This window comes from Microtus pennsylvanicus, chromosome 17, assembly GCF_037038515.1.
Source record: "Microtus pennsylvanicus isolate mMicPen1 chromosome 17, mMicPen1.hap1, whole genome shotgun sequence".
In the NCBI taxonomy this organism is placed as follows: Eukaryota; Metazoa; Chordata; class Mammalia; order Rodentia; family Cricetidae; genus Microtus; species Microtus pennsylvanicus.
Genome location: NC_134595.1, coordinates 12,152,928 through 12,177,324, shown reverse-complemented (window position 1 = coordinate 12,177,324; position 24,397 = coordinate 12,152,928). Strand labels below are relative to the sequence as shown.

The window sequence follows — 24,397 nt, the reverse complement described above, 5'->3', positions numbered from 1 at the left end:
GATTATAGCAGTCCGAATGGACATTGAAAATCAACTTTACCATTTCCAAGATACAGAAAATCCAGGTCTGTGAGACTAATTTCACGTTGCAAAATCAAATCTTGATGGAATATCTTTAAATAAATGAAAATTTCCTTTGTGGGGACTTCTGCGAGTGTCTATACACCTCACGCACACCTGTGTTGTAATAAATAATGTGACACTCAGTATCTAAACCCCCGCAAAGGCTCTTCAGCAAATGTCAAGTAACTTGCTATTTTAATGGTGTGATAATTGGAGTTTAATTCATCCAAGATAATGGTATCTGCAGAACTGCTTTGCACGGTATAAAAGTATGCTTGTTTCGCAACTCGGCTTTTCACATAACCTCTCACCATTAATTTGCCTAACAGACATTGATCGCCCTAAAGGACTGGCATTCACTGATGTGGATGTCGATTCCATCAAAATTGCTTGGGAAAGCCCACAGGGGCAGGTTTCCAGGTACAGGGTGACCTACTCAAGCCCTGAGGATGGAATCCATGAGCTTTCCCCTGCACCTGATGGTGAAGAAGACACTGCAGAGCTACAAGGCCTCAGGCCGGGTTCTGAGTACACAGTCAGTGTCGTTGCCTTGCACGATGATATGGAGAGCCAGCCCCTGATTGGAGTCCAGTCCACAGGTATATCGTTAACTGCACCGCCTGGGTGCTTACGGGAGCAGCGGCTTTATGCCTTGCTGACATTGCACTTTACTGGGCTATTGATTCCCATGTCAGGGAGAGTAGAAAGATGCCCTCAGATGCTTCGGAAAGGCCCTCTTTACTGAGGAGTGCTAACGCACAATAAACGTTAGGTGATCTTTAGTTAACTACGTCTAGTAAAAAGACATTTGAAGTAGCTTAGATATATATACAAACATATTAAATATATATATATTTGAAGACCATAAAGCAAGATGTTTGGTGATGCTGATAAGCTGTGGATTATTTCCTAAGTGATACACCTCTGTAGCGGCAACCCCCTCCCCAACTTCACACATGAAGGAAAGAAGTCTAGAATCATAGAGCTTACTCTGAGAAATGGCCCTAAACCAGGGACTTCCTTGCAGCGTGATCTAAGAGCACATGGGCCAGAGAGCCTGTGCCGCTGCCTCGTTTGCTTAAAGGATTCTGATCCAAACATTCGGGACAGAGTCATGAGGGCCGGTGCTTCCTCCAATCCTTTGTCCCCTGCGCTTTACTCCTGAAGCAGGGTCCGAATGCTCCACGCGTGTAGAGGTGGCATCCGTGTTCCTGCTCTTTGCTTCTCTTTTCTGCCTCTGTTGTGAACCAATTTTCTTTGACGCTGCACTGCAGAGAATTCTTCAAATTTAGCAGTGATATTTGCCATGGGGTCCAAATAAAAGAGACCATAAAAAACATAATTCCATCTCTTGGATAGAGTACTCTGTGGAATGGTTTACCATACAGAGATGAATTTATATAGAAAAAGGGCCATTGCTCATCTTTTTCATACAAAAGAAAAAATCAATTCTAATGACCAATAAGGCAATTTGATTCTTGGTTTTTAAAGGGGTGGAGAGATAAAGCCTTTTAAAGCCCGAAGTCTATTGGAGGCCTGACATTTACCCCAGTGTTTGCAGTGACTCTGAGAATTGCTGGTGTAGAGTGCACGTCCCTCTCCTGCATTCCTTCTTTATTACCTGTGTGTGCTGAATCTCTGCTGGGCCGGGGAGCCCCACAGCCCCTACACGAGCTACCCGTTCTCCTTCTTAAAATTCACTTTATTTTCCTCTTCCCCATTCCCTATAAGATAATCTTTTAATCAATGATCCTCCTGACAGCCATTCCTGCTCCGACCAACCTGAGGTTCACTCAGGTGACACCCATCAGCTTCAGTGCCCAGTGGACAGCACCCGATGTGCACCTCACTGGCTATCGAGTGCGGGTGACCCCGAAGGATAAGGCGGGACCGATGAAGGAAATCAACCTTTCTCCAGACAGCTCATCTGTGATTGTGTCTGGGCTCATGGTAAGAAGTGAGCGTCCATACCTGGAATAGGAAGTGAGTCATTTCATAGCATTTATCAGGGAGTAGAAGTATAATCTCATACAAATCAAACATTCTTTCCTTATACCGCCAAAAAAAAATTTCTTATAAATGTATACGATAGAATTCTCTTATGTTGAGCCAAGATTTTCTAGATGACTGTTGGATTGGAGTGGTATAAATAGCATTGGATTTTGTGTAATTCTTTGACAGACAATAAGTAGTCTGGGTTTTTTTTTAAAGGTTGTATTCCATAGGGATCTATTTACGTATCCACTGAGTGAATTTATAGCTTTTATGAGTGGCATTTCCTTGGCAGGAAACATTCTTCAATTAGTACCAAGCTAACTTGACACTACCCTCATTAAAACATTTAAAAATTGGCTGGGTGTGTTAGCACGTGCCTCAAATCCCAGCAATAAAGAGACAGAGAGGCAGCTGGATCTCTTGAGTTGGAGGCCAGCCTGGTCTACAGAGTGAGTTACAGGACAGACAGAACTACACAGAGAAACCTTGTCTCAAACAAACAAGCACCATTTCAAACTATAGACACACAGAAAACTGATTAGGATCCTAAGGAGTTGATGTACATCTTAACACAAGGCCAGTTCCAGGGGAAGCAGCAGAAGAGAGCTCAGAGACAATAGAAACGTTCTCTTGCCTCTTTGTGATCAGAAAAATAAACAAATACATAAATAAACAATGCCTAAAGGTATGGTCCATATCTGTTAGCAGTGACCCACTTGTCTTCTGATGTATTAGGATTATAGATGCTCAGTCTTCCCTGGTAGACCAGGATGACCTTGAATACACAAATATCCAATCACCTTTTGGCAGCCAAGGGCTGGGATTAAAGGTGACATCATGCTTCCATATGCCTGACATTTTCTATGGATGCTGTAGACTGGAACTCTGGTTCCCATAAAAGAAAAAGGGAAAGAGGGCTAATACTAATTTATCTTATCACCACTTTAGTGTAATTATGTAATTTGTGAATATCTTGGACTTAACCTTTGAGAATGTTTTAAAATTCATCCAGTTTAAATCTGTTGTCAATCACAGGTACAGGTGAAGTTAATCCGAGAATGTGAGGTGTCGTGGGTTTGCAGATTGTCTTTTATAACTACTGAGTTTCTCTATGCTTTAGTAGAACTCCAGGCTTTATGCAATACTGTTGCAAATACTTCTTATGACCTTATTTCTAGGTGGCCACCAAATATGAAGTTAGTGTCTATGCTCTCAAGGACACACTGACAAGCAGACCAGCTCAGGGAGTCATCACAACTCTAGAGAGTAAGTAACCAAGTGTTTTAATATTGACAAACTTAAACTGTAAGTAAAAATTGAGGTGATCTCTTATGCATTTAACAATAGAATTTGGAAATTAATATACTATCTGATCTTTTTGATAATCTACTTCGCATGTCATCCAGAAAACGACCTGCTGAAACAGTGGGACTATGGTACTCTGTTGGCTTACGCCCCATCTGTGGTCAGCTGTTTTCACAGAGCTCTGTTTGGGAAGGATGAACTGGCTTCTGCCACAGGAAAGATGGGGCCAAGTTAGGGCCATGGTCCAGTTCTGTGCTTTATCAAAACTTGATGAGCATTCTTTCAGCAGTCAGTGTGGTCATCTGTGGAACGATGAGGGAGAAGATGCAAAGCTTTATAGAAATGACAGAATACTGCCAGCCACGCTCATGTTATTACTAATAATTATGTTACGGTTCCTACGACAAATTCCATAATGCATTTCTGGATACTATAGAGTCAGCCCTGGGAACCACTGGTAGTGTTGATAAAGTTATCAGTTTCTTCAAAGGAACGACATGAAAGTAAATATTTTCATATTTTCTAAATACCGTTAGTCCTTCTTTCCGAATGCCAACGGGGGTACCCGCTACATTATTCATCAGTGCATGTATTTGTGTAATGAGGAAGTGTTTTAAAATAGCTGTGCTCCTACACAGATGTCAGTGCCCCAAGAAGGGCCCGTGTGACGGATGCTACAGAGACCACCATCACTATTAGCTGGCGAACAAAGACTGAGACAATCACTGGTTTCCAAGTCGATGCTATCCCAGCCAATGGGCAGCCCCCAGTTCAGAGGACCATCAGCCCAGACATCAGAAGCTACACTATCACAGGTCAGTGTGCTCAGTATTCTTACTGTGTGCCCACAGCGTAAGCTGGCTTATTAGTTATTCCGAGACCAGTGTTTGATGAGAACACAGTTTGAAATGTGGTTACCGTCCCATGATGTTTTACTTCCTGACTTTTGTTTCACCTGTAAAGTTCATCAAAAAAAAATTTTTTTTCACAAAATGCTCATTGTTGTTTAAACAATGCACACACCAGTATTCACAGGCAAGAGTCTGAGGCAGGAAGATGTGAGTTTGAGACCAGACATAGTGAAGCCCTATTTTTTAAAAAAGCAAAAGATACAAAATACTAGTGCGTGGTTTTTAGCATTAGTATGACTAGATTTTAAAAAGTATAATGAAATTTGTAATTACAAACAGCACTACACGTCTGGCGGTGGTGGCGCACTCCTTTAATCCCAGAACTTGGGAGGCAGAGGCAGGCAGATCTCTGTGATTTTGAGGCCAGCCTGGTCTACAGAGTGAGTTCCAGGACAGCCAGGGCTACACAGAGAAATCCTGTCTTCGAAAAACTACATATAATAAAGGTTGAAGTGTAACCAGAGATTAACCATTGGAGTTCAGTATCAGGAACTTACACGGCTGTCTTTGGAGATAGCCTCTCATTAATAGTTAGTGTCCACACCATGATGTGCCTACCTGTTCCCCTGTGGACCACTTCTGTAGCCTACAAAAAAATGGGCTACAGGGGGAGTCAAGAAAATAGCAGGCAAGCATGAACACTGGCCACTAGAATAAGAACAGATAAAAGGCATGTCTCTTTCAACCCCAGGTTTACAGCCAGGCACTGACTACAAGATCTACCTGTACACTCTGAACGACAATGCCCGGAGCACCCCCGCGACCATCGACGCCTCCACTGGTAACCACAACCACGTAAACTTTAGAGCTAACCGGGAAGCTGGGCTTTCCAGGTTCTCCCTCCTCAGTTGGCTGGGGCTGGGTGCGAGTGGGATCAGATTCAGGGCCATTCATTTTCTAAGGTGTCACTTGACTTTCAGCCATCGATGCACCGTCCAACCTGCGCTTCCTGGCTACCACACCCAACTCCTTGCTGGTATCATGGCAGGCGCCCCGTGCCAGGATTACTGGCTACATTATCAAGTATGAGAAGCCTGGATCTCCTCCCAGAGAAGTGGTCCCTCGGCCGCGCCCTGGTATCACGGAGGCCACCATTACTGGTATTGCTTCCATGCTACGATTTTTCCCCTTAATTAATCATAGATACCTGACATCCATAATAACCCCCCCCCCGTTGCGTCTTTGATGCTACATCATGAGAATGGGGTGCCTGCCTCTAGAAGGTAGTCTTCTCCTTGGGGACAGTAGTGTTCTCAAAAGGTGTGAGTGTCTGAGCTTGTAATTTCAGGGCCGTTATACGATATAGCTAGATGTATTGCTCGCTGATGTAAATTCATCTATTTCTTCATTATATTTTGCCCCCCAAATAAGATAAATCATACCCATCATACCCAGTATCAGCTGGGTGTTGAAGTCCCTGTAGAACACACAGATATCAGGAGCCAAAGCTTCTTTGTTGCATTTGCGGAAAAGGAAAGTGGAATCTGGTATGGGAAGACGGCCTGGGTTTTTGCACTGTCTTTGAAGGCTGCCAGTGATGGGGCCTAATCAGAAGTCTGAAGTCTGATGCTCTCTCTCCTAAATGTCTAGTCCACTGGTGGCATGCAGTGTTGATGGGTTATCTGCTGTCAATACTCTCAACACTGAAAGAATACTCTAGGAAGGTTACCGTGAAACTGCCTTTTCAAGTGTCAGCTGTGATTGGAAGATGGTTAGCTGGCTGGTGGCCTTTGTGTGCAGAGTCTCTGAGTACAGAGAGAAGGGAAGCTGATTTTACCTTTGCCGGCTGCAGTGACAGCTGGGAGGCCTGCTTACTCCCCATTAGCCTCAGCCAATGACCTCAGAGACAGCTGGGCGGCATCCTTGATCCCCCACTAACCTCTGCCGTGTCTGCCAACATCATGAGATGGCTGTGTTCCCTACCAGGTCTGGAGCCAGGAACCGAGTATACCATCTACGTCATCGCCCTGAAGAACAACCAGAAGAGTGACGCTCTGATTGGGAGGAAGAAGACAGGTAAAGACTCATAACCAATGTTTGGTCTGCAGAGTGAAGCTCTCTATGTTTTGACATGTTTCTCATGGATTATTTTCTTCAGCAGTATGACTTTTATATAGTACTTTTTGAAAGGAATTACCTAGCATGCTCTAAAGATAATTCGATTTATTTATTTCTCTATAACCTAAAGCCTTCCTCACCTTTCAGAAATTCAAACTAGATAGTTTGAATTGGGGTGGGGAAATCTTTTAGTGGTGGGAGCAAAACCTTTCCTATTTGTCTTGATTTATTACTTGGTTTCTGAAATTTCAAATCAAATATTTCAGTTGCAAAGGCTTAATTGGAGCAGAGGTGGCTTTCTATGGGGCTCAGTGGCTCAAAGCTTTGTCTGTATGAGAAGTTCATGCTAACATTTTTTTTTCCTGTCTGAACTATAAAGAAATCTGTTGGGAAAATCCAGATTTCTTTCTAGAAAGTGTTTTGTGTTCTGAGAACTGCTGACTGGCTACGAGCCTTGATCGGGTTGATGAACAGTTGTGGCCTGGATTGATGGTGATTGTTGCTTCTTCTTGAGCTTAACGCGCTTTGCTTTTTTGGCTCTAACCTCTCTTGGCTAGATGACCTTCCCCAGCTGGTTACCCTTCCACACCCTAATCTTCACGGACCCGAGATCTTGGATGTTCCTTCCACAGTTCAAAAGACCCCCCTCATCACCAACCCTGGGTATGACACCGAAAATGGTATTCAGCTTCCTGGCACAACCCACCAACAACCCAGTGTTGGCCAACAAATGATCTTTGAGGAACATGGCTTTAGGCGGACCACACCACCTACCGCCGCCACCCCTGTCAGGCATAGGCCAAGACCATACCTGCCGAATGTAGATGAGGAGGTTCAAATCGGTCATGTTCCCAGGGGAGACGTAGACTACCACCTCTACCCTCACGTTCCGGGGCTCAATCCAAATGCCTCTACAGGACAAGAAGCTCTCTCTCAAACAACTATCTCTTGGACGCCATTCCAGGAGAGTTCTGAGTACATCATTTCATGTCATCCTGTTGGCACTGATGAAGAGCCCTTACAGGTACCTAATTTTGTCTCTATTTGTAACTTTGTCACCCAGAAAAAAAGTCAATCAGAAGCAACCAAAGCTCTCGTGTCAAATGTCCACTCTCCCAGGACTCTTGGGAAGATGTTACAACTCCGGGAGTTGTTTTCTTTTCTCATTGTGGTTCTGGAGGATAACCACAGTCAGAGGGTGTCACTGAGTTTGACTCAGTAGAGAGAATAAAATTATTTTTATTATTCTCATACACTGGAGGCTACTTAGTGAGACAGATAAAAAGATGATTGTAGAAAAGAAGGAAAAATCTTCTCCTTTTATATGAAATTTGCAATGCTGCCCTCGTCCTTAAAGGGATACATCCTCCATGATGTGTTTAGGAAGATTGGGTGAACCTTTGGGCACCAGCTGTTAGGAGAGATTGAGTCTCCAAAACTCTGTTCTTTAATTTGTCCCATAGGTGCTAGAATAAATTTATATTGTGTTATTTATAGAAAGTGGCAGAAACTTAAAGATTGACCTACTGGAAGGCATTTATTCGCTTAGAAATTTAGCCTGGGGATGTGCCAGTGTTTTAGTGTGATGGTCCCTCACATGGCATGCACTTATCTCCCCTGGTGTCCATGTTTATGAAGGGGTTTTGCCAGGCGTTCTAGGGAGCCACAGGAGACTGCTAAAGCTGAGCGTTACTGGCAATTATGAACCACCTAGGTAGAAAATCTAGCAGAAATGGTGGCTCTTTACACTCATTTATTTGACTTCTCATCTTGACTGGATGGGAATCCTGTATTACGCCCCCTCTCCCTTTGTTCTTTTTTAAGTGGGGAGGGTTATGAATGGAACAGGGGAGCTCATGTCTGTTTGCCATTGTAATGCTCTCTTCCCACTTTGGATGTACAGTTCCAAGTTCCTGGAACTTCTACTAGTGCAACTCTGACCGGCCTTACCAGAGGGGTCACCTACAACATCATAGTTGAGGCCTTGCAAAACCAGAGGAGGCACAAGGTTCGGGAAGAGGTTGTTACCGTGGGCAACGCCGGTAAGTACACTGCTGTCCTAGTCAGGCAAATGCTTCTGCTGGATCCCCCCGGAGAAGGCTTTGTCTGCTTTTCCTTCTTACCTTTGAACTTAGGAAAGTGAAGGCTGCAGGGTGGGAGGAAATTTCCCCTCATGCAATCCTAGGGTGTTCACTAACACATATGTGTGATTGACAGGCTGTCGGTGACAGAATGACAGGCCTGGGAGGATGTTAATATTATTTAGTCCAGTATTCTTTGTCCTTCCTATTGAGTGTCTAGTTGATAGAGGCACTGGTTTCTGGGTACCTTTTACTATTCTCTTGTCCCTTACTGTGGTTCTACTAAATGTTTTCAACCCAAACAGAATACCTATAAACAGTCTTCTTTGGCAACATTAAGTGATGACTTAGATTTTGTTCCTAAGGTAAAATGCTACCAAACCAACATTGCTCCTTTTTTTCCAAAGAGCTCCCTATTCCAAATTTCAATTTTATACACTTCTTTGTTTTCTTCCTTTTAGACGTACTTATTTTAATTTTATGTGTATGGGTGTTTTGCCTGCATGTGTGTCTGTGCGCAACATGCATGCAGCACCCACGGAAGCCAGAAGAGGGCGCCGGATCCTCTGGAACTGGAGTCACAGACAGTTGTTAGTCACTGTGTGGGTGCTGGCGTCTATGCCCAGATCTCTAGAAAAGCAGCCAGTGCTCTTAACTCCTGATCCATCTCTCCAGTCCCTTTATATGTGTTTTAATGCCCTTTAATACATATATAAATTTCATGTTGCATACATGCAAGATCTTAATAAAGGTTAAACAGCCATCATACAAACTTAATAAAGATTAAATGATCACCATGCAACATCTTAATAAAGGTTAAATGATCACCATGAGACATCTTAATAAAGGTTAAATGACCCCCATGCAATGTCTTAATAAAGGTTAAATGACCCCCTTGCAACATCTTAATAAAGGTTAAATGACCCCCATGCAACACCTTAACAAATGTTAAATGACCTTAATCATAAAAAATCTTAATAAAGATCGAATGACCCTTGAGTCTTCCGTGTGCCCCTGAAAAGTCTTCGGAAGGTGTGCCATTAGGTTGTTTAACTCGCAGTAGCTGAAGACTGGCCAAGGAACACGAGATGGGGAAAAGGGAAATGGTGAATCCCAAGTCTTCTTACACCATTGGGAACTTCCCGGCAGCAGGACTATGTAGGACCAGCTGCTGTGTCTCAGTCCTCTTCCTCGGAGAGAAGGTTGCTTCACTCGTAACTTAAGCAGCTGCCTGTCTGGCAGTGCAGAAGTTAGGTTGCAGGACATACACAATAGTGAGCATTTGTCTTCTGTGATTTCCCTGGTAAAATGCCACGAGAAAGGCATTTTCAAGAGTGTGCGGGTTCTCGTGGTCTCCCACATTGTGTTCTTGAGGGTGGGATGTGTGTCAGACAGAATCTTACGTTATATCTGTGCTGGACCAAAGCCTGCTCACGCTCCATAATGCTAGAGCATAGTTTTATCTCCTGGATATTTTAAAATAGTGAATCCCCATTTAAGGGTTTCAGCCCCTTCGTTTTCTTCCCAATTCCTTATTCCATGAGTGTTCTCACCTCCAGGTTCTCTTGGTTTTAAAATATTTTATATTTTCTAGTTCTTCCAGGATGATGGCTTTTGAAATATTAGGCATTTCAAATATCGACTGTATTTATTCTTTTGATTTTAACACAATTAAAAGAAGTATCCACATGAGTATCCAAAGTCATAGTAAATTAGTTTATTTAACACTTAAAATAAATATCATGAGGTGTGCTGTATTTATGCATATTATTATTTATTTATTCATTAGAAACAGGTTTTGATGTTATAACTGTATTTATGTCTGTGCACAATATGCATGTTTGGTGGCCAGGAACACCGAAGATGCATCAAGTCCCCTGAGACTGGAGTTAGACAGATTTGAATCACCATGTGGGAACCTAAGCCAGGTCCTCTGGAAGAACAGTCAGTGCCCTTAACCCCCAAGCTGCCTCTCCAGCCCCCTACACAGATTATTTTTGTTGTTTTTTTTTTAAATAATTTTTAGTTTTTAAAATAAAAGGTTCTAAGACAGGACAGCTCCTGGGAGACCACTGAGATTTTTACACGCTCCTAAGTTATTTGCATCATGATGGTTTCTCTTATTTGGAAAATCTAATTTTACAGTAACCATAAAAATCTCGGTTTTCAAAACTACTTTGAAAAAATGCTATAATATAAGTGAAGATTATATTCTAATCTTACATAAAAATATCAAGACTTTTTGAGTATAAGCAAAGAATGGTGTCCAGCAATAATTGTTCACTACTCTTTAACATTAATTGTTAGATATTTCCATATATTGATGAAGGAATTTCTTAGTTTCATGTAGCTTCTACAAGATCCTAAGAAGGTAGAAGTATTCATATTACAATCCTTATGTCATGGACGGGGGAAAGAGAGGCCGAAAAAATGTTAATTAGTTCAAAGAAATTTAGTACCCTGGAGAAGCATCACTGCCCACTTTCATAATGAGTTTAAATTGTCTGAAGGTTTCACACTATGTGAAGATTTCCCAGAAAAGATCTGGGAAGTGAAGGAAGATGGGTTTCTTTTACCCTGCTGTGGTAAGTGCCCATTGGCTACATGCAAGCATTGCTGATGAGAATATCTGTTATTGCTAGTTAGGTCGTGGTGCACAGACCAACTATTTCTATGTATGGACTAGAACCATCAATAAGTTGTCTTTTCCCTTTTTTCCTCCCTCTTTCCTCCTTTTCTTCAGTCAACGGAGGCCTGAACCAGCCTACGGACGACTCATGCTTTGACCCTTACACAGTTTCCCATTATGCCGTTGGAGAGGAATGGGAGCGGTTGTCTGAATCTGGCTTTAAGCTCACATGCCAGTGCTTGGGCTTTGGCAGTGGTCATTTCAGATGCGATTCATCTAGTGAGTAGCTTGCTTTGTCCGCCGACTTATCCCTCCATCTCTCCCAGGCGCACGCATTTGCACTAGTTGGCCACAGATTCATGTTTGGTGGAGGCAGGCTCTTCCAAACATGCTGCAAACAAAAGTAGACTGTTTGAGTCAAAGTAACATTTTGCATCATTGAAGAATGATGGGAAATTTTACTTGCTGAATATTGTTGCATTTCAAGAGTTGTATGGTAATCTAACTTCATTAAAATAGGTTTGTAGTAGTGATACGCTTTTTAAGATGTTTAGTTATGTCTAACTTGATGTTAAAAACTCACCAAGTTCCTTTCAGTCTTTAGTGTTGAGTAAGGACAGAGCAGAACACACTCACAAATACTCTTTCTCAACATGACCAGACATATGTTTTGTAATGCATACACACATTTCTCTCTCTCTCTTTCCCCCTCATAAACACACACACACACACACACACACACACACAGAGAGAGAGAGAGAGAGAGAGAGAGAGAGAGAGAGAGAGAGAGAGAGAGAGAGAGAGAGATACATCCCACAGCCCAGATATCCCAACCATTACTAATAATATAAGGGAAAATATTCAGGTAATATATTTAACATTTAAGGGTCAAGTCCAGGACTGGTGAGATAGGTAAAGACCAGCCTGATGACCTGAGTTCCATCTCTGCAACCCACATGGTGCCAGCTTCTACAAGCTGTCTTTTGACCTCTATATATGAACTATAGGACATGTATTTCCATACATACACATATACACGTACGTACACATGAAAATAAATAAGTGTAATAAAACTTTTGAAGTCAATTTTGGCTGGAAAATATTTGACTTTTTAAAGAGGTTCATGGTTATTTCAAATTATTGGTGGAAATGATCATAAGAATTACCTGCTGTGTCTAAAAGTTTAGTATCGGAGTGTATAATCACTCGTTTATTCTTTGTTTTTGGAGGTATAATTATTATTGGCAGCTTGTGTTTTTTTTTTAATGTGGTAATCAGTACTTGGATGATTATAGAAACCATATTCCATGGAATGACATTTAAGAGATCTCTAAATTCTGTGAAACAATTTTCCTTCACTTTTCATGAACTAGCTAAATCCAGACTGAAAGTGTGAAGCCGAGAATTGTTTTCAGTGTGTGTAGACTTTTGCACCTGGATGGAGCGCAGTGGGCTGTACATCCATGCTGGAACCAGGAGGGGCAGCACTTGGCATTGACTAGGTGGTTTTGCAGTTCTGAGATGGAACTGTACTGAAGTTTGCATGCTTTCAATGAGTCGGAACCTGGGTGCAAATTCAAAGGCATCCAGTAATTTTACCTGTGAGCCTTGGGCTCAGCATTCTTTGCTGAAATGTTGTTATACTTTTGCTTAAATTAAGGAAAGCTGAATTATGGATAAGGTGGGAGAAACACTGTATTTTGTGAGTCTCTTAAGTGTATCCTGTTTAGTGTAAATCTTAGAGATTAAAAGCGTTTTACATGACATGAAACACAGCTTGTGGTGCCGGGATACGTCTTAGACCTCATCTATTCGTACAAGCCTTATTCATGAAATAACAAAAAAATCTCCATTTTGTTTGTTGTTACGTTTATTGCCTTCATTATAAATATAAATTATGAGTCAGGCGGTAGAGGTAGCAGGTAGATACTAGCTGATTTCTCTCTAATGTTTATTTAAACTATTTTGTATCTACGATCTTTGTGAAAGGCAATTTTTTTTTATTCTCCAATTCCATTTTAGTTTTCCATAATTGTAAGGTTTATAAAGAGTCAAATAAATCACTGATTAGTCCTATGAAATGATTTTGTTGAAATAATAGTGTTGTCTTAACAATGGCTTGGGAAATATTAAATATTAAGTTATGATGAAAGGTTTATCATAGGGAATGTGATCTTCGACTTTCTGCTCTATGGATTCATGCCATGTCCCAGTGTTCTCTGCCTGTCACGTGAGTAAAAAACAAGTAACCCTTTGCCTGTGATGTCCCCACCTTACAGAATGGTGCCATGACAATGGCGTGAACTACAAGATTGGAGAGAAGTGGGATCGCCAGGGCGAAAATGGCCAGCGGATGAGCTGCACGTGTCTTGGGAACGGAAAGGGAGAATTCAAGTGTGACCCCCGTACGTCATCCTAATGGTTTCTAAACCCTTGCGTACTCTCACTTGCTTAACTGAGCCAGAAGACTCATGTCCAGGGTGGGCTGGAGAGGGTATGTGTGTCCATCTTGTGTTTGGGAAATCCATAGCATGCACCAAAAGTGAGTCGTGATTGCACTCCTTGTCCAAAAACTCAAAAAAGGCCTTCCAGACCTGAGCACTTTGACTAACTTCAGTGAAGTGTTTTAAGACTCAGCTTTTAAAACACGACTTCCATCTTTCCATGGGCCTACTATGCTGAGGCTTTGAAACATCTCTTCATGATCCACCTAAGTTGATGAGATTTGGCCTGTGCTCGTGCAAATCTGTGGGAGGTGCATCAACTTGAGTCTGCATGACTGTTCTTGGTCTGACAACCGTTTCTGATTTGTGCCCATGTGCAGATGAAGCCACGTGTTACGACGACGGGAAGACCTACCATGTTGGAGAACAGTGGCAGAAAGAATATCTCGGAGCTATTTGCTCCTGCACGTGTTTCGGGGGCCAGCGGGTAAGACTGGTGGTGTTTAGATAAAGCTCAGAGGGAGCTGCAACAGGAATATCCTGTGCCTTGCTTCTTAGGAAGAATCCTGAAGATGTCTAGATCCCTCCCCTTTGGTCCCTCTCCTCTAAAGTAATATCAGCGCCCCTCCCCCCATGACTAAATTTCTCACAGCTCATGCTGCCCTCCCTGTTTGTCTTCACCTCAATGGTTGCACTATGCCTCCAGCTCTGTGCTAGTGGAATAGCATCTGTGTGGAGGTATTGTTCGTATTTTTTAATAATACCTTGATCTAAGAAAATGCCACTTTTTTTGTGCCTTTGCTCAATCTAAAAATAGATCCCTTATCATATTAATATGGAACTGAGCAATAATGAGCAAAGGGGGAGCAAGAAGTGGCCCTGGCTCTTAAGGATGTGCCTGGAGACAAATTAGCATAGCCGCCAAGCCAGCCTAATCACTAATCCTGACTAATACAGCTCTAGATGGGCTGGAGTCAGCAAGAAGGCTTCATGGAAAAGAGAAACAAGCCGCCTGGGGTGTAGGATGCTAATGTTAAATAGGGAGGGAGAAAGGCAAGAGACGTGAGCCAGCACACCCCCTGGCCTAGGAAGGGCTGGTCCTGGTGGGCTCCAGAGAGGCAGTGTCAAGTCCGTGTCCCCCCCTCCCCATTCCCCCTGGTATTTGCTAAGAAATTAGATTTAAGGAGGAAGAGAGTTATGGAGGACTGGAAAGTTCATTACTTAAGCCAGTACCCTCAGCCATCTCTAATATGTGACCTTCTATATATCAATTCATATTCTATCTTTTAACAACTGAAATTCCAAAATGACTTTTAACTTAAAAGTAATAGACATCGAGCCAGGCATGATGGCACAGGCCTTTAATCCCAGTACTTGGAGGCAGAGGCAGGCGGATCTCTGTGAATTTGAGGCCAGCCTGGTCTACAGAGTAAGATCTAGGACAGCCAGGGCTACACAGAAAAACACTGTCTTGAACCCTTCTCCCCCCCCCCCAAAAAAAAAAAGGAAAGGAAAATGGATCTGGCAGCAGGAAAGATCCAGTGTCCCAGCAACCTCCTTAAATTCCAGGACAGCCCATGGGATGGACAGTCTTGTTCTGTCCGTTGAATTCTCTCTCTTTCTCCAAACACATTTATAGAAGCAGATCATAAAACTCAGTTGTCATGGTCTGAGTGACTTGGCTGGGAAGTAATTTTTCTCTCCCTTCATTGCTTCATTATTCCTTATGAACCCGAAACCCTCATTTGAATAAGTCCTGTCTCTAAATTTCTGAGTGACACACAATGATAGGGCCTGTTACGGTTTTAAACCAAAGCATCTTTATCAATTCTGCAAGCAGGTCTTCTGGGAAATAGGCGCTTAAGTGGAGAGATATGTTAAAAATATTTAAATGATTGTATAAGAAAGTGATTGTAGTATTTATTTGTTTATTTATTTTTGAGGCAGGGTCTCTCTGTTATGTAGCTCTGGCTATCCTGGAACTTATTATGTAGACCAGGCTGACCTCAACTCAGTCTGCCTGCCTCTGCTTCCTGAGCGCTGGGATTAAAGGTGTGCGCCACCATTACTTACATCTGGCCTTATTTCCTAATTTTTTTGAATTAAAAAACAAAGTCTCATTCGAGTTAGGCAAAAGATGGCTACCAAGGGCTCCTCAAGCCATGGAAGAGTCTGCATGTCTCTTCATGCTTCCTTAGTATCTTCTTCCCTGCTAATGCTGACACCTTCACCCCTCAGTTCCAGTTTTCCCTCCTCCCAGCTTAAGAACAATGAGAAAGTAAATCTATTTCCAGCAAAACTCAGGAAGAAGCAGAGGCCCATTGTGGTATCTTCCCGTATCCCATTCTATCTCTGGGCAAGGCTGAGGCTGCAATGCCACTGGCTAGGGAGGCTATAGAAGGGACCAGAAAGAGAAAGTGGCCAGTTATCCAATTCTTCCTGAGGCCCGCCGTGACCTTTCTGGCTCCTTCCAAGCCGTTCCTCTCCTCGGGGTCTGTTTCCTTCTCTGGAAAGCTATGGAATTTGTCCATATGCTCTCAAGTCATAGGGGCCATAGAGGGCTAGGAGATCCTCCACCTAGAGCAAAAAGCCAACTGGGGAGGACCATGGGAGGGAGATGAGTAGAGCCTGCATTGGAAAAGAATTGGATATTTCAGAAGAGAGAAAAGCATATGTAGACAGATATATAAGTGTAAGATATGGGAATAAGCCAAGATATATATTACAGGGTTATAAATGAAGGCAGGCAGCATTGAAGCTTCCTTCCTGTTTGATTAACTGCTTATGTTACCAGTGCATAAGAGCTGGAATTCTTTAACTCAAGCACTAAATTACGATGCCTTCAGGTTATCACAAACCCCATTTAACTTCATGTCTCTCTTCTCAGGGCTGGCGCTGTGACAACTGCCGCAGGCCTGGGGCTGAGCCCGGTCCCGACGGCACCACCGGGCACACCTACAACCAGTATACTCAGAGATACCATCAGCGAACAAACACTGTAAGTGCACACCCACACCCCAGTGCCTCCCCTGAGTGCAGTTAGGTGCACGCACACCCCAGTGCCTCCCCTGAGTGCAGTTAGGTGCACGCACACCCCAGTGCCTCCCCTGAGTGCAGTTAGGTGCACGCACACCCCAGTGCCTCCCCTGAGTGCAGTTAGGTGCATGCACACCCCAGTGCCTCCCCTGAGTGCAGTTAGGTGCACGCACACCCCAGTGCTTCCCGAGTGCAGTTAGGTGCATGCACACCCCAGTGCCTCCCCTGAGTGCAGTTAGGTGCACGCACACCCCAGTGCCTCCCCTGAGTGCAGTTAGGTGCACGCACACCCCAGTGCTTCCCCTGAGTGCAGTTAGGTGCACAGTAGGGATCTGTGTATGGATGCTTTTCTTTTGAGTGAACCAAATGAGTTTTATTTGGAAAGAAGTCCTGTGGCTGGGGAGATAACTCAGTGCTGAAGACGCAAGTTCAATCCCCGGGACTCATGTGAAAAAGCTGGGCTGGGGTGGGCTGGGCTGTGCCAAGTGCTTGCAATCTTTGGTAATCCCTTCATTGAGGAGGCAAAAATGAGGGGGTTCCTGGGGTCCACCAGCCTAGCTGATTAGTGGGCTTCCAGTTTATGAAATCCTGTCTCAAAAATCAAAGGTAGGCACCATCTGCTTGTCACCCAAAGGTTAACTTCTGGCCCCATGGGGCTGTAGAGATGGCTCAGTGGTTAAGAACACTGACTGTTCTTTTAGAGTATCCAGGTTCAATTCCCAGCACCCACATGGCAGCTCACAACTGTCTGTAACTCCAGTTCCAGGGGATCTGACACCCTCACACCAATGAACATAAAATTAAATAAATTATTTAAAACCAAAACAACAACAAAAAACCTTCTGGCCCCTTCCATACATCCACCCACATGGACACACACATACATGGTCTTATTCTGTACTCTAGAACAGAGCTATGCCTTGTTATGTTATTAAATCCCTGATACCTATTGCTCAGTACATTGTTAGTCTTTTGACACCAATCTCTCCTCCACACTTTGGTTTCTCTGAGTATTTGCTACAGGTGTTTTTCTTTCTATTTTGGCAGAACGTTAATTGCCCGATTGAGTGCTTCATGCCGTTAGATGTGCAAGCTGACAGAGACGACTCCAGAGAGTAACACTTTCAACCCAGAAGAACAAGTATCTCTGCCGTGGTCAATCCACACCCGAGTGCCGTTCGCAGACCCTCCATCTTTGAGTGTTCCTTTCTCCCTTTAAGCCTTTTGCTCTGGAGTCAAAGTTCTCCGCTTCAGCTCAACTCCCAGCTTCTCCGAGCATCATCACCCTGGGGGATGCTTTGAGATTTCTCTCACACATGGAGGCACTTGGTTACCTTGTTCTGCTTCCGAGTAGTTGGTACCACCCCGTATTGTTTAAGAGAATCAGAGAGCCTTGTGATTTTGTCTGGGATCCACAGGGAGACACAGGTAGCCAAGCGAGATGAAAACTGTCTTGCAGGACAGTCCCCAAACTCTGGAGTCAGGAAGTGTTCCCCAGATTCTTCTGCTTTCTTTCTGTAACCGTATGGCCTGCAGCACTGTCAGGAGACGTCCCGAGGCTGTGCAAACACCTCACAGTACTTGCTCCATCCCACCAACTCTGATTACCTAGAAATATCCTTCTCTTACCTGTTATTTATCAATTTTTCCCAGTATTTTTATACGGAAAAAATTGTATTGAAGACACTTAGTATTGCAGTTGATGAGAGGAATTCAGTATAATTCTGGTTGGTGATTATTTTTATATTGTACATGCCAACGCCTTACTACTGTGGAAAGACAAGTGTTTTAATAAAAAGATTTACATTCCACACTGTGAAGGTCACTTTCTTTGTTAACATAGAGGTGTTTGGGGAGAAAAATCGTCATCTTCACGAGTGTCCTTTTCAGTTCAGCAAACATTTGAAAAACCACTGTGTGCTGGACTGGGACGACTTCCATACATGAACCTCTGCTGACCCTACAGAAGCACAGATTTAATTTCTGTCATTTGTGTCCTTGGCTGCGGTTCTGCCTTAACAGATTTAGGTGGATTCAAATATTTGTTAGCCTTGCTAGCTAGCACTTTAGAAGTCTAACTGAAGTAACCTGTTACTCTTTTTAAAAGAATAACAGTGTGTGTGTGTGTGTGTGTGTGTGTGTGTGTGTGTGTGTACATGTACATGATACGCAGGTGCCATAGAGATCAGCAGGCCCGAGGGTATGTGGGAGGCACAGGGATTTGAACTCATGACAGAGCTGCACACGCTCTGATCTCTCCAAGCCCTGTAGTTCTTCTGTAACTATCATAGATCTTTGCTTCTTGCTATTCAAGTAGATCACTTGCAAAGAAAGCAGGATGGCTGAGCTGTTACAGTTATTTGAATGGCACAGTATGGAGATTTTCTCCTGAGGGAAACCCTGTACTATGATCTCAATCTAGCTTGTCTTGATTCAGGTCACCTGCCACTTTGAGCGTGAGCTGATGAACTCCCAGCTCAGTTTGCCTAGACATGGTCTGCAAAAGTCATTTCCTATTCAATTTCACCTTGGAAAAACAAGATTTAGGGTTTTTGAATTTGTATATTGGGAATGGGGTGTGTGGGACATGTGGCTCACTTTCCTAGGATGTGGGAAGAGAGGGAGGCCTTAGGTTCGCTGCCTAACACCTTACATCCTCCCCGCCCCCCAAAGCTGACATTTGGAATAGGAAATAGTAGCACAGGAAAACAGTAAAAGTTCACTGTTTTCTTAGTGTCCTAGTGCTGTGAAGAGACACCATGGCCAGCATACACTTACAAAGGAATGTGTCTAATGACCTTGGTGGGCCATGTGGAGGCAGACAAACTGGCAGGGGTGGTCCTGGAGAAGTAGCTGGGAGTTCTACATCCTGACCTGCAGGAGAGAGACACTGGACCTCAAAGCTCACCCCCAGGGACACACCCCCTCCAACACAGACACTTACTGCTTCCCAAACAGTTCACCAACTGGGGACTAAGTAAGCAAATATGAGTCTGTGAGTGGCATTCTCTTGCAGACCACTGCAATTAGGAATTAGCAAAAGCTTCAGAAAATACTTTTATACATCATTATTTAGTAAAAAGAGTACCTGGCAAAGAAGCAGTTTGTAAAGGTATCTTCTTTATTCATTTGCTAGAAGAACATATTGGGTCACTTGTGAATTGATACGTAGTTTGCAAAATGCCTTGGCATTTAGTTCTCATTTGAGGGAGCTTTCAAGGCTTAATCTTTCCGAGAACTCAGCTCAGATGAGCTTTCCTCACAAACTAGAGACCTAGCCCCTGAGCTTTTTCTTAAGATTACTAATTCAGCTTTTCCAATCCAATAGTTAGCAAGCTAGCTGCAGTGTATCTGTCAAAACAAGAGAGTTGGGGCTGTTGGCTTATGCCTCCATCACATTGCTTAGGAAGCTGAAGCAGGAATAGCGTCATGAATTTAGGCTATAACAGAAGTTCTAGGCTAAGCCTGGGTTTTGGCAAAGAAGATCCTCCTGAGAGAGAGAGAGAGAGAGAGAGAGAGAGAGAGAGAGAGAGAGAGAGAGAGAGAGAGAGAGAGAGAGAGCGCGCGCACAGGATGCTAAGTGTGATGACATACATTTGTAATCTCAGCACTTAGGAAGTGGGGACAGGAGAATCTTGAGTTTGAGCCCAGCCTGGACTTGGACTACATGGCCAAACTAAGCTACAAGGAAGACCGTGTCTTAAAAAACAAGCCTGGGGTGAGCGCTTGTCTAGATGTGTGAAGCCCCGTGCTCAGCTATCACTGCATAGAATGGTGTAGTGGCCCATGTTTACCATCCCTGCACTACAGAGGTGAGGTAGAAGGGTCAGATGTTCAAGGTTTTCATGAACTATACCGGGAGTTGGAATCCACCCTGGTTACAAGAGACCATTTTCCTCTACTACCCCTCAAAAGTCATAGAAAGTACAGAGCAGATACTTTTAAATGACTGTCTGACGTGGGTGGGTTATAACTTCATTGAAGAGAGAATCAGTCTTCATCTGAAGTTCCCTGAAGACGGGAGGGAGTCAGCACATTCTTAAGCAAAGTGGTCAAGGAAGCACTTCAGCTTGATCTTCCTCAAAGGTCTTTAGAGTTAAAAATCATAAGATCAGCAGGGTGTGGAAGCTCAACCTGTAATCCCAGCACTGGGGAGGGAGAAGCAGGAAGATTCCCACAGGGGCAAGGCCTGCCTGATCTACATAGCAAGACGATGGCATAAAAGGCTACAAAGCAAATGAATTCAGAGAGTAGGTTCCAGCTGATGCTATGCTCCAGACAGCCTGCCAAACCACAAGCCAAAGCAGACAGTCCCTGAAACACAGCTGAACAGAGTCCAGTCAGTTGGACTGATTTAAGTGACTACCCAACCCCTTTGACTACTTTTATGTGGAAACGTAAAAATCTACAAGCTTCATGGTTAAGATTAAAAAATATCAACAAGGGGTTGGAGAGATGGCTCAACTGCTAAGGCCCATCACTGCTCCTGCTGAGGACCCAGTCCAGTCCTAGCGCCCATACTCAGTGGCTTACAGCTCTGTTAACTCCAGCTCCAGGGGATCCAGAGCCTCTGGCCTCCATAGGTCTCTGCACTCACATGCACAGACTCATGCAGACACACACGTGGGTGCTGGGAACTGAACCCTGGTCCTCTGCAAGATCTCTGCTCTTAACCACTGAACCACTTCTCGAGGCCCTAAATATCAATCTAAAACTAAACTAAACTAAACTAAACAAACAAACAAACAAAAAACGGGGGAAAAAAGCTCAGCAGCTGCTTTCCTATGGTACCCTTATTGACTTTTCTTTTTTTAACTTTTAAAAAGAATCTCACCGTGTAGCCCAGCCTGGCCTCAAACTTCCTGTGATCCTCTTTCAGCTTCCCAGGTGCTAGGGTGAGCGGCATGGGCCATCAAGCCTTGCGGTCTGCTGAATAATCAAAGCAACGCCTTGAATAGAGCTCAACTTGGAATACATGAAGCAAATGTAAAGGACCTTTTCTGTTTGGGCATATAACGCAAGCAAGGTAAAATTCTTTCCCAGTGGCCCTTTCTCAGTAAGCACATTTGACAGGAGAGCCACATAGTTTATCCAAAGACCTTACAGTGTTCACTGACTCACCTTGCTGAGTCCCAGTAACTGCCTTGAGCAAGCCAGATTGACTAATGAAAGGACTTGGTTGGATTTAGGCTTAGACAATTCAAGATAATTCCGTTAAAACTAGTAAATATTAGACTTTCGAAAGAAAGTAACAGTTTTGAAATTTCACTCTGTCTGGACAAGTTGATTTGTAATTAAATATGTTGTTCTGTATTTATATAGTTTCCAGCTCTAATCACCTGAATGAATTATGCAAATTATCTTAGAATAATGTCGCTATAAGCCTGTAAGGCAGGTGAATGAAAACATGAGGAAGAAATCACAAGTATAGAAAATGGCTTTTCCTATTTAATTATATTTCCATGGAAAATTCTACTGCATTTCTATCCATATGAAACTCACTAAGGTGATTAAGGATCACATCAACACGTTTAAGTACTGCGATTCCTCCTATTCAGGAAGTTCCCATCACCGCAGTAGGGAAAATGGAAGGCTACAATTTTTTGAAGTCTTATTTTCAGGGATGCAATTCAACTATTAAAAAATAAAAGCACTGTTGGACCGTTCATGCTTGGGAAGGAAGATCCTAGATTACCAGAGGCTGGCAGCAGAAGCTGCAGGAAGGCAACCTTGCACAGACTCCAGGATGGGGAAGAATCTAGAATGGAGCCCCAGGAGCATTCAGTGGGAAAAGGTGCTGGTTGCCAAGTCTAATGACTTGAGTTCAATCTTTGGGACCCACATGGTGGAGAGCACCGACTCCTGCAGGTGTCCTCTGGCCTCCACATGCAGGCATGCAGTGCACAGAACCTTACCTGGTAAGCTACAGCCCCATGGCAATACACAGATTAATAGATGTTAAGAGTTAATAGGCCAAACAGTGTTGTAATTAATATAGACTCTGTGATTATTCGGGTCTGGGTGGCTGGGAAATGAAAGAGCAGTCTCCTACAGGTGGGTTTCTTCCTGTGCTCAGCTCCCTAGGCACCAACAGGTCAGGAATAGAACTCTTTCAGTACTCAGTGGCTCTCCGGGCACCTCCAAAAGGGTCAGAGATGGATTTCGTCCAGCGCTCCCCGGGCACCTCTAACTGGTCAGAGGTGGGTTTCGTCCAGTGCTCAGCAGCTCCCCAACTTGAGTACACCATTAATCTTCCAGGTATTGTATGCTATGGGTCTTCAAAGTCACTGAAGCAGGATTTATGACTATGCCTTTCATATCAACGGTTTTAGTTTCAATCTATTTCAGGCAGTCTCATCACACATGTATAGTTATGAATTCTCTCCTTGCTCTAGGAAAGACATCGTTGGTTCATTGTCAAGACTTTCCCACAGCAGTGAGCTTTTTGACCTGGCTACCTCCACCAAGTTACCCCAAGTACAAAAAGGGAAACTAAGTCACAGAATCAAGGAGGCATCAGGGACAGGCTCAAGAGGAGTTGATGCTTTAGCTCACTTGGCAGAGTGGTGGGAAGGTAAGCAGAAAAGGAACTTGCTGACAAGCCCTAAACTTCAGATATTTTGTGAAGAAATCATCAACAGATATTGTTATAGTAGTTTCCATGGGGTTACTCCAAACTCTTGTTCCTGCAGGGAGGACACATCAACTATCCTGCCTCAAGCTCTGCCTGGTTGTAGTCAAGGGCATGCAGGAGCAACACACCAACACATTTCCAAACAGAATTTGAAAAGACGCTAGAACAGACTCCAATGTAAGCAGCAATGTTACACAGGGAACATGTAACTCCTGATGTGAAGGAACCCAGCGAGGGGACAGAGGTGTAATGGAGGGGATGGAGGAAGACCACCTGTCAGAATGAGCTGAGTTCCCATAATCCCGTCATAAGAAAAAAAATCCTCCTAATTTAAAATTGAACACAATACTTTCAAGTCAATGAATTCTGTGGAATCAACTGTGAAGTTGGGGATTCTCTTTTTAATTTTTTTTGAACAGTGTGACAAGGTCCAGATGGGCATCAATCAAGGGCTGGAATGTGTGGCATATATATATATATGGCAGGCAGGTTTTCTATTGGCCAACCATGCTTATATACTATTAAAAAACAGTTCTATAAAATATCCTGTTATTAAATACATTAAACTAATCCATTCTCCTAGCACTATTTTTATTTGCAATTCAGATTGTGTGAAAGCTGGAATCCCATCGTCCCCTCCCAGGTGTGTGGGCACAATAGTCTAAATACTCACAAGGGGAGTGGTTAGAATCACATGTGTAACTTAATAAGGTAGTATGGGGCTAAGCAGACAAATGGTTCCAATTACACTTTAATGTTCACTTTCAGTCAAGCTAAATAACTCGAGGGAGACAGCACATTTAATAATTTATGAGCTAAAATCTGTACTCAATATTTACTGCTACAAAAATTTTTAAAAATGCTGTGGCCAACAGTATGTATCTGTGAGCTGGGAATTAAAAGAAGCTCCTCTGAGACTGAGAGTATAGTTTAGTGGTAGAACCCTTGCTTAGCATGAAGGTCCTGGTTCTGATCCCTGGTACAGCAACAGATCATCAACAAAGCTCTTCGGATAGATTCGTATCAGAGGCCTCCAAGAGGTGACAGCCAAATGTTGGCAGAGACCAGAGCAGAAAGACCCCTCTCTAGGGAATCTCATTTGCAAGGCTAGCAGTTAGCATAAACAAGGTCCCCAGGGATCCCTGCCCTGTGATTTAGCACAGAAGCCACAGGATTTTAATGATAACTTAAGTCTGCTTGTTTCAATGGGCTATTCCAAGAGCTGGAAGGTCAGTTAGCAT

The 24,397-nt window shown here is 43.4% G+C and overlaps 1 protein-coding gene across 13 annotated transcripts in view; it reads left to right on the top strand.

Annotated features, from left to right (window-relative positions):
* Fn1 (fibronectin 1) overlaps positions 1–18,333 on the top strand; it is a 65,696-nt gene extending 47,363 nt beyond the window's left edge. For 3 of the 13 annotated variants that reach the window (XM_075951734.1, XM_075951736.1, XM_075951731.1), the window contains 14 exons: positions 393–662; positions 1,826–2,013; positions 3,237–3,324; positions 4,002–4,178; positions 4,966–5,055; positions 5,195–5,374; positions 6,201–6,290; positions 6,890–7,356; positions 8,236–8,374; positions 11,157–11,321; positions 13,322–13,447; positions 13,867–13,973; positions 16,374–16,484; positions 17,570–18,333. In XM_075951734.1, the coding sequence (XP_075807849.1) occupies positions 393–662; positions 1,826–2,013; positions 3,237–3,324; positions 4,002–4,178; positions 4,966–5,055; positions 5,195–5,374; positions 6,201–6,290; positions 6,890–7,356; positions 8,236–8,374; positions 11,157–11,321; positions 13,322–13,447; positions 13,867–13,973; positions 16,374–16,484; positions 17,570–17,641 (2,270 nt within the window). In that variant the 3' untranslated portion in view covers positions 17,642–18,333. The remainder of the gene's footprint in view (positions 1–392; positions 663–1,825; positions 2,014–3,236; positions 3,325–4,001; positions 4,179–4,965; positions 5,056–5,194; positions 5,375–6,200; positions 6,291–6,889; positions 7,357–8,235; positions 8,375–11,156; positions 11,322–13,321; positions 13,448–13,866; positions 13,974–16,373; positions 16,485–17,569) is intronic. The other 10 variants (XM_075951742.1, XM_075951739.1, XM_075951738.1 and 7 more) reach the window with 6 other exon arrangements.
* The last annotated feature ends 6,064 nt before the right edge of the window (positions 18,334–24,397 follow it).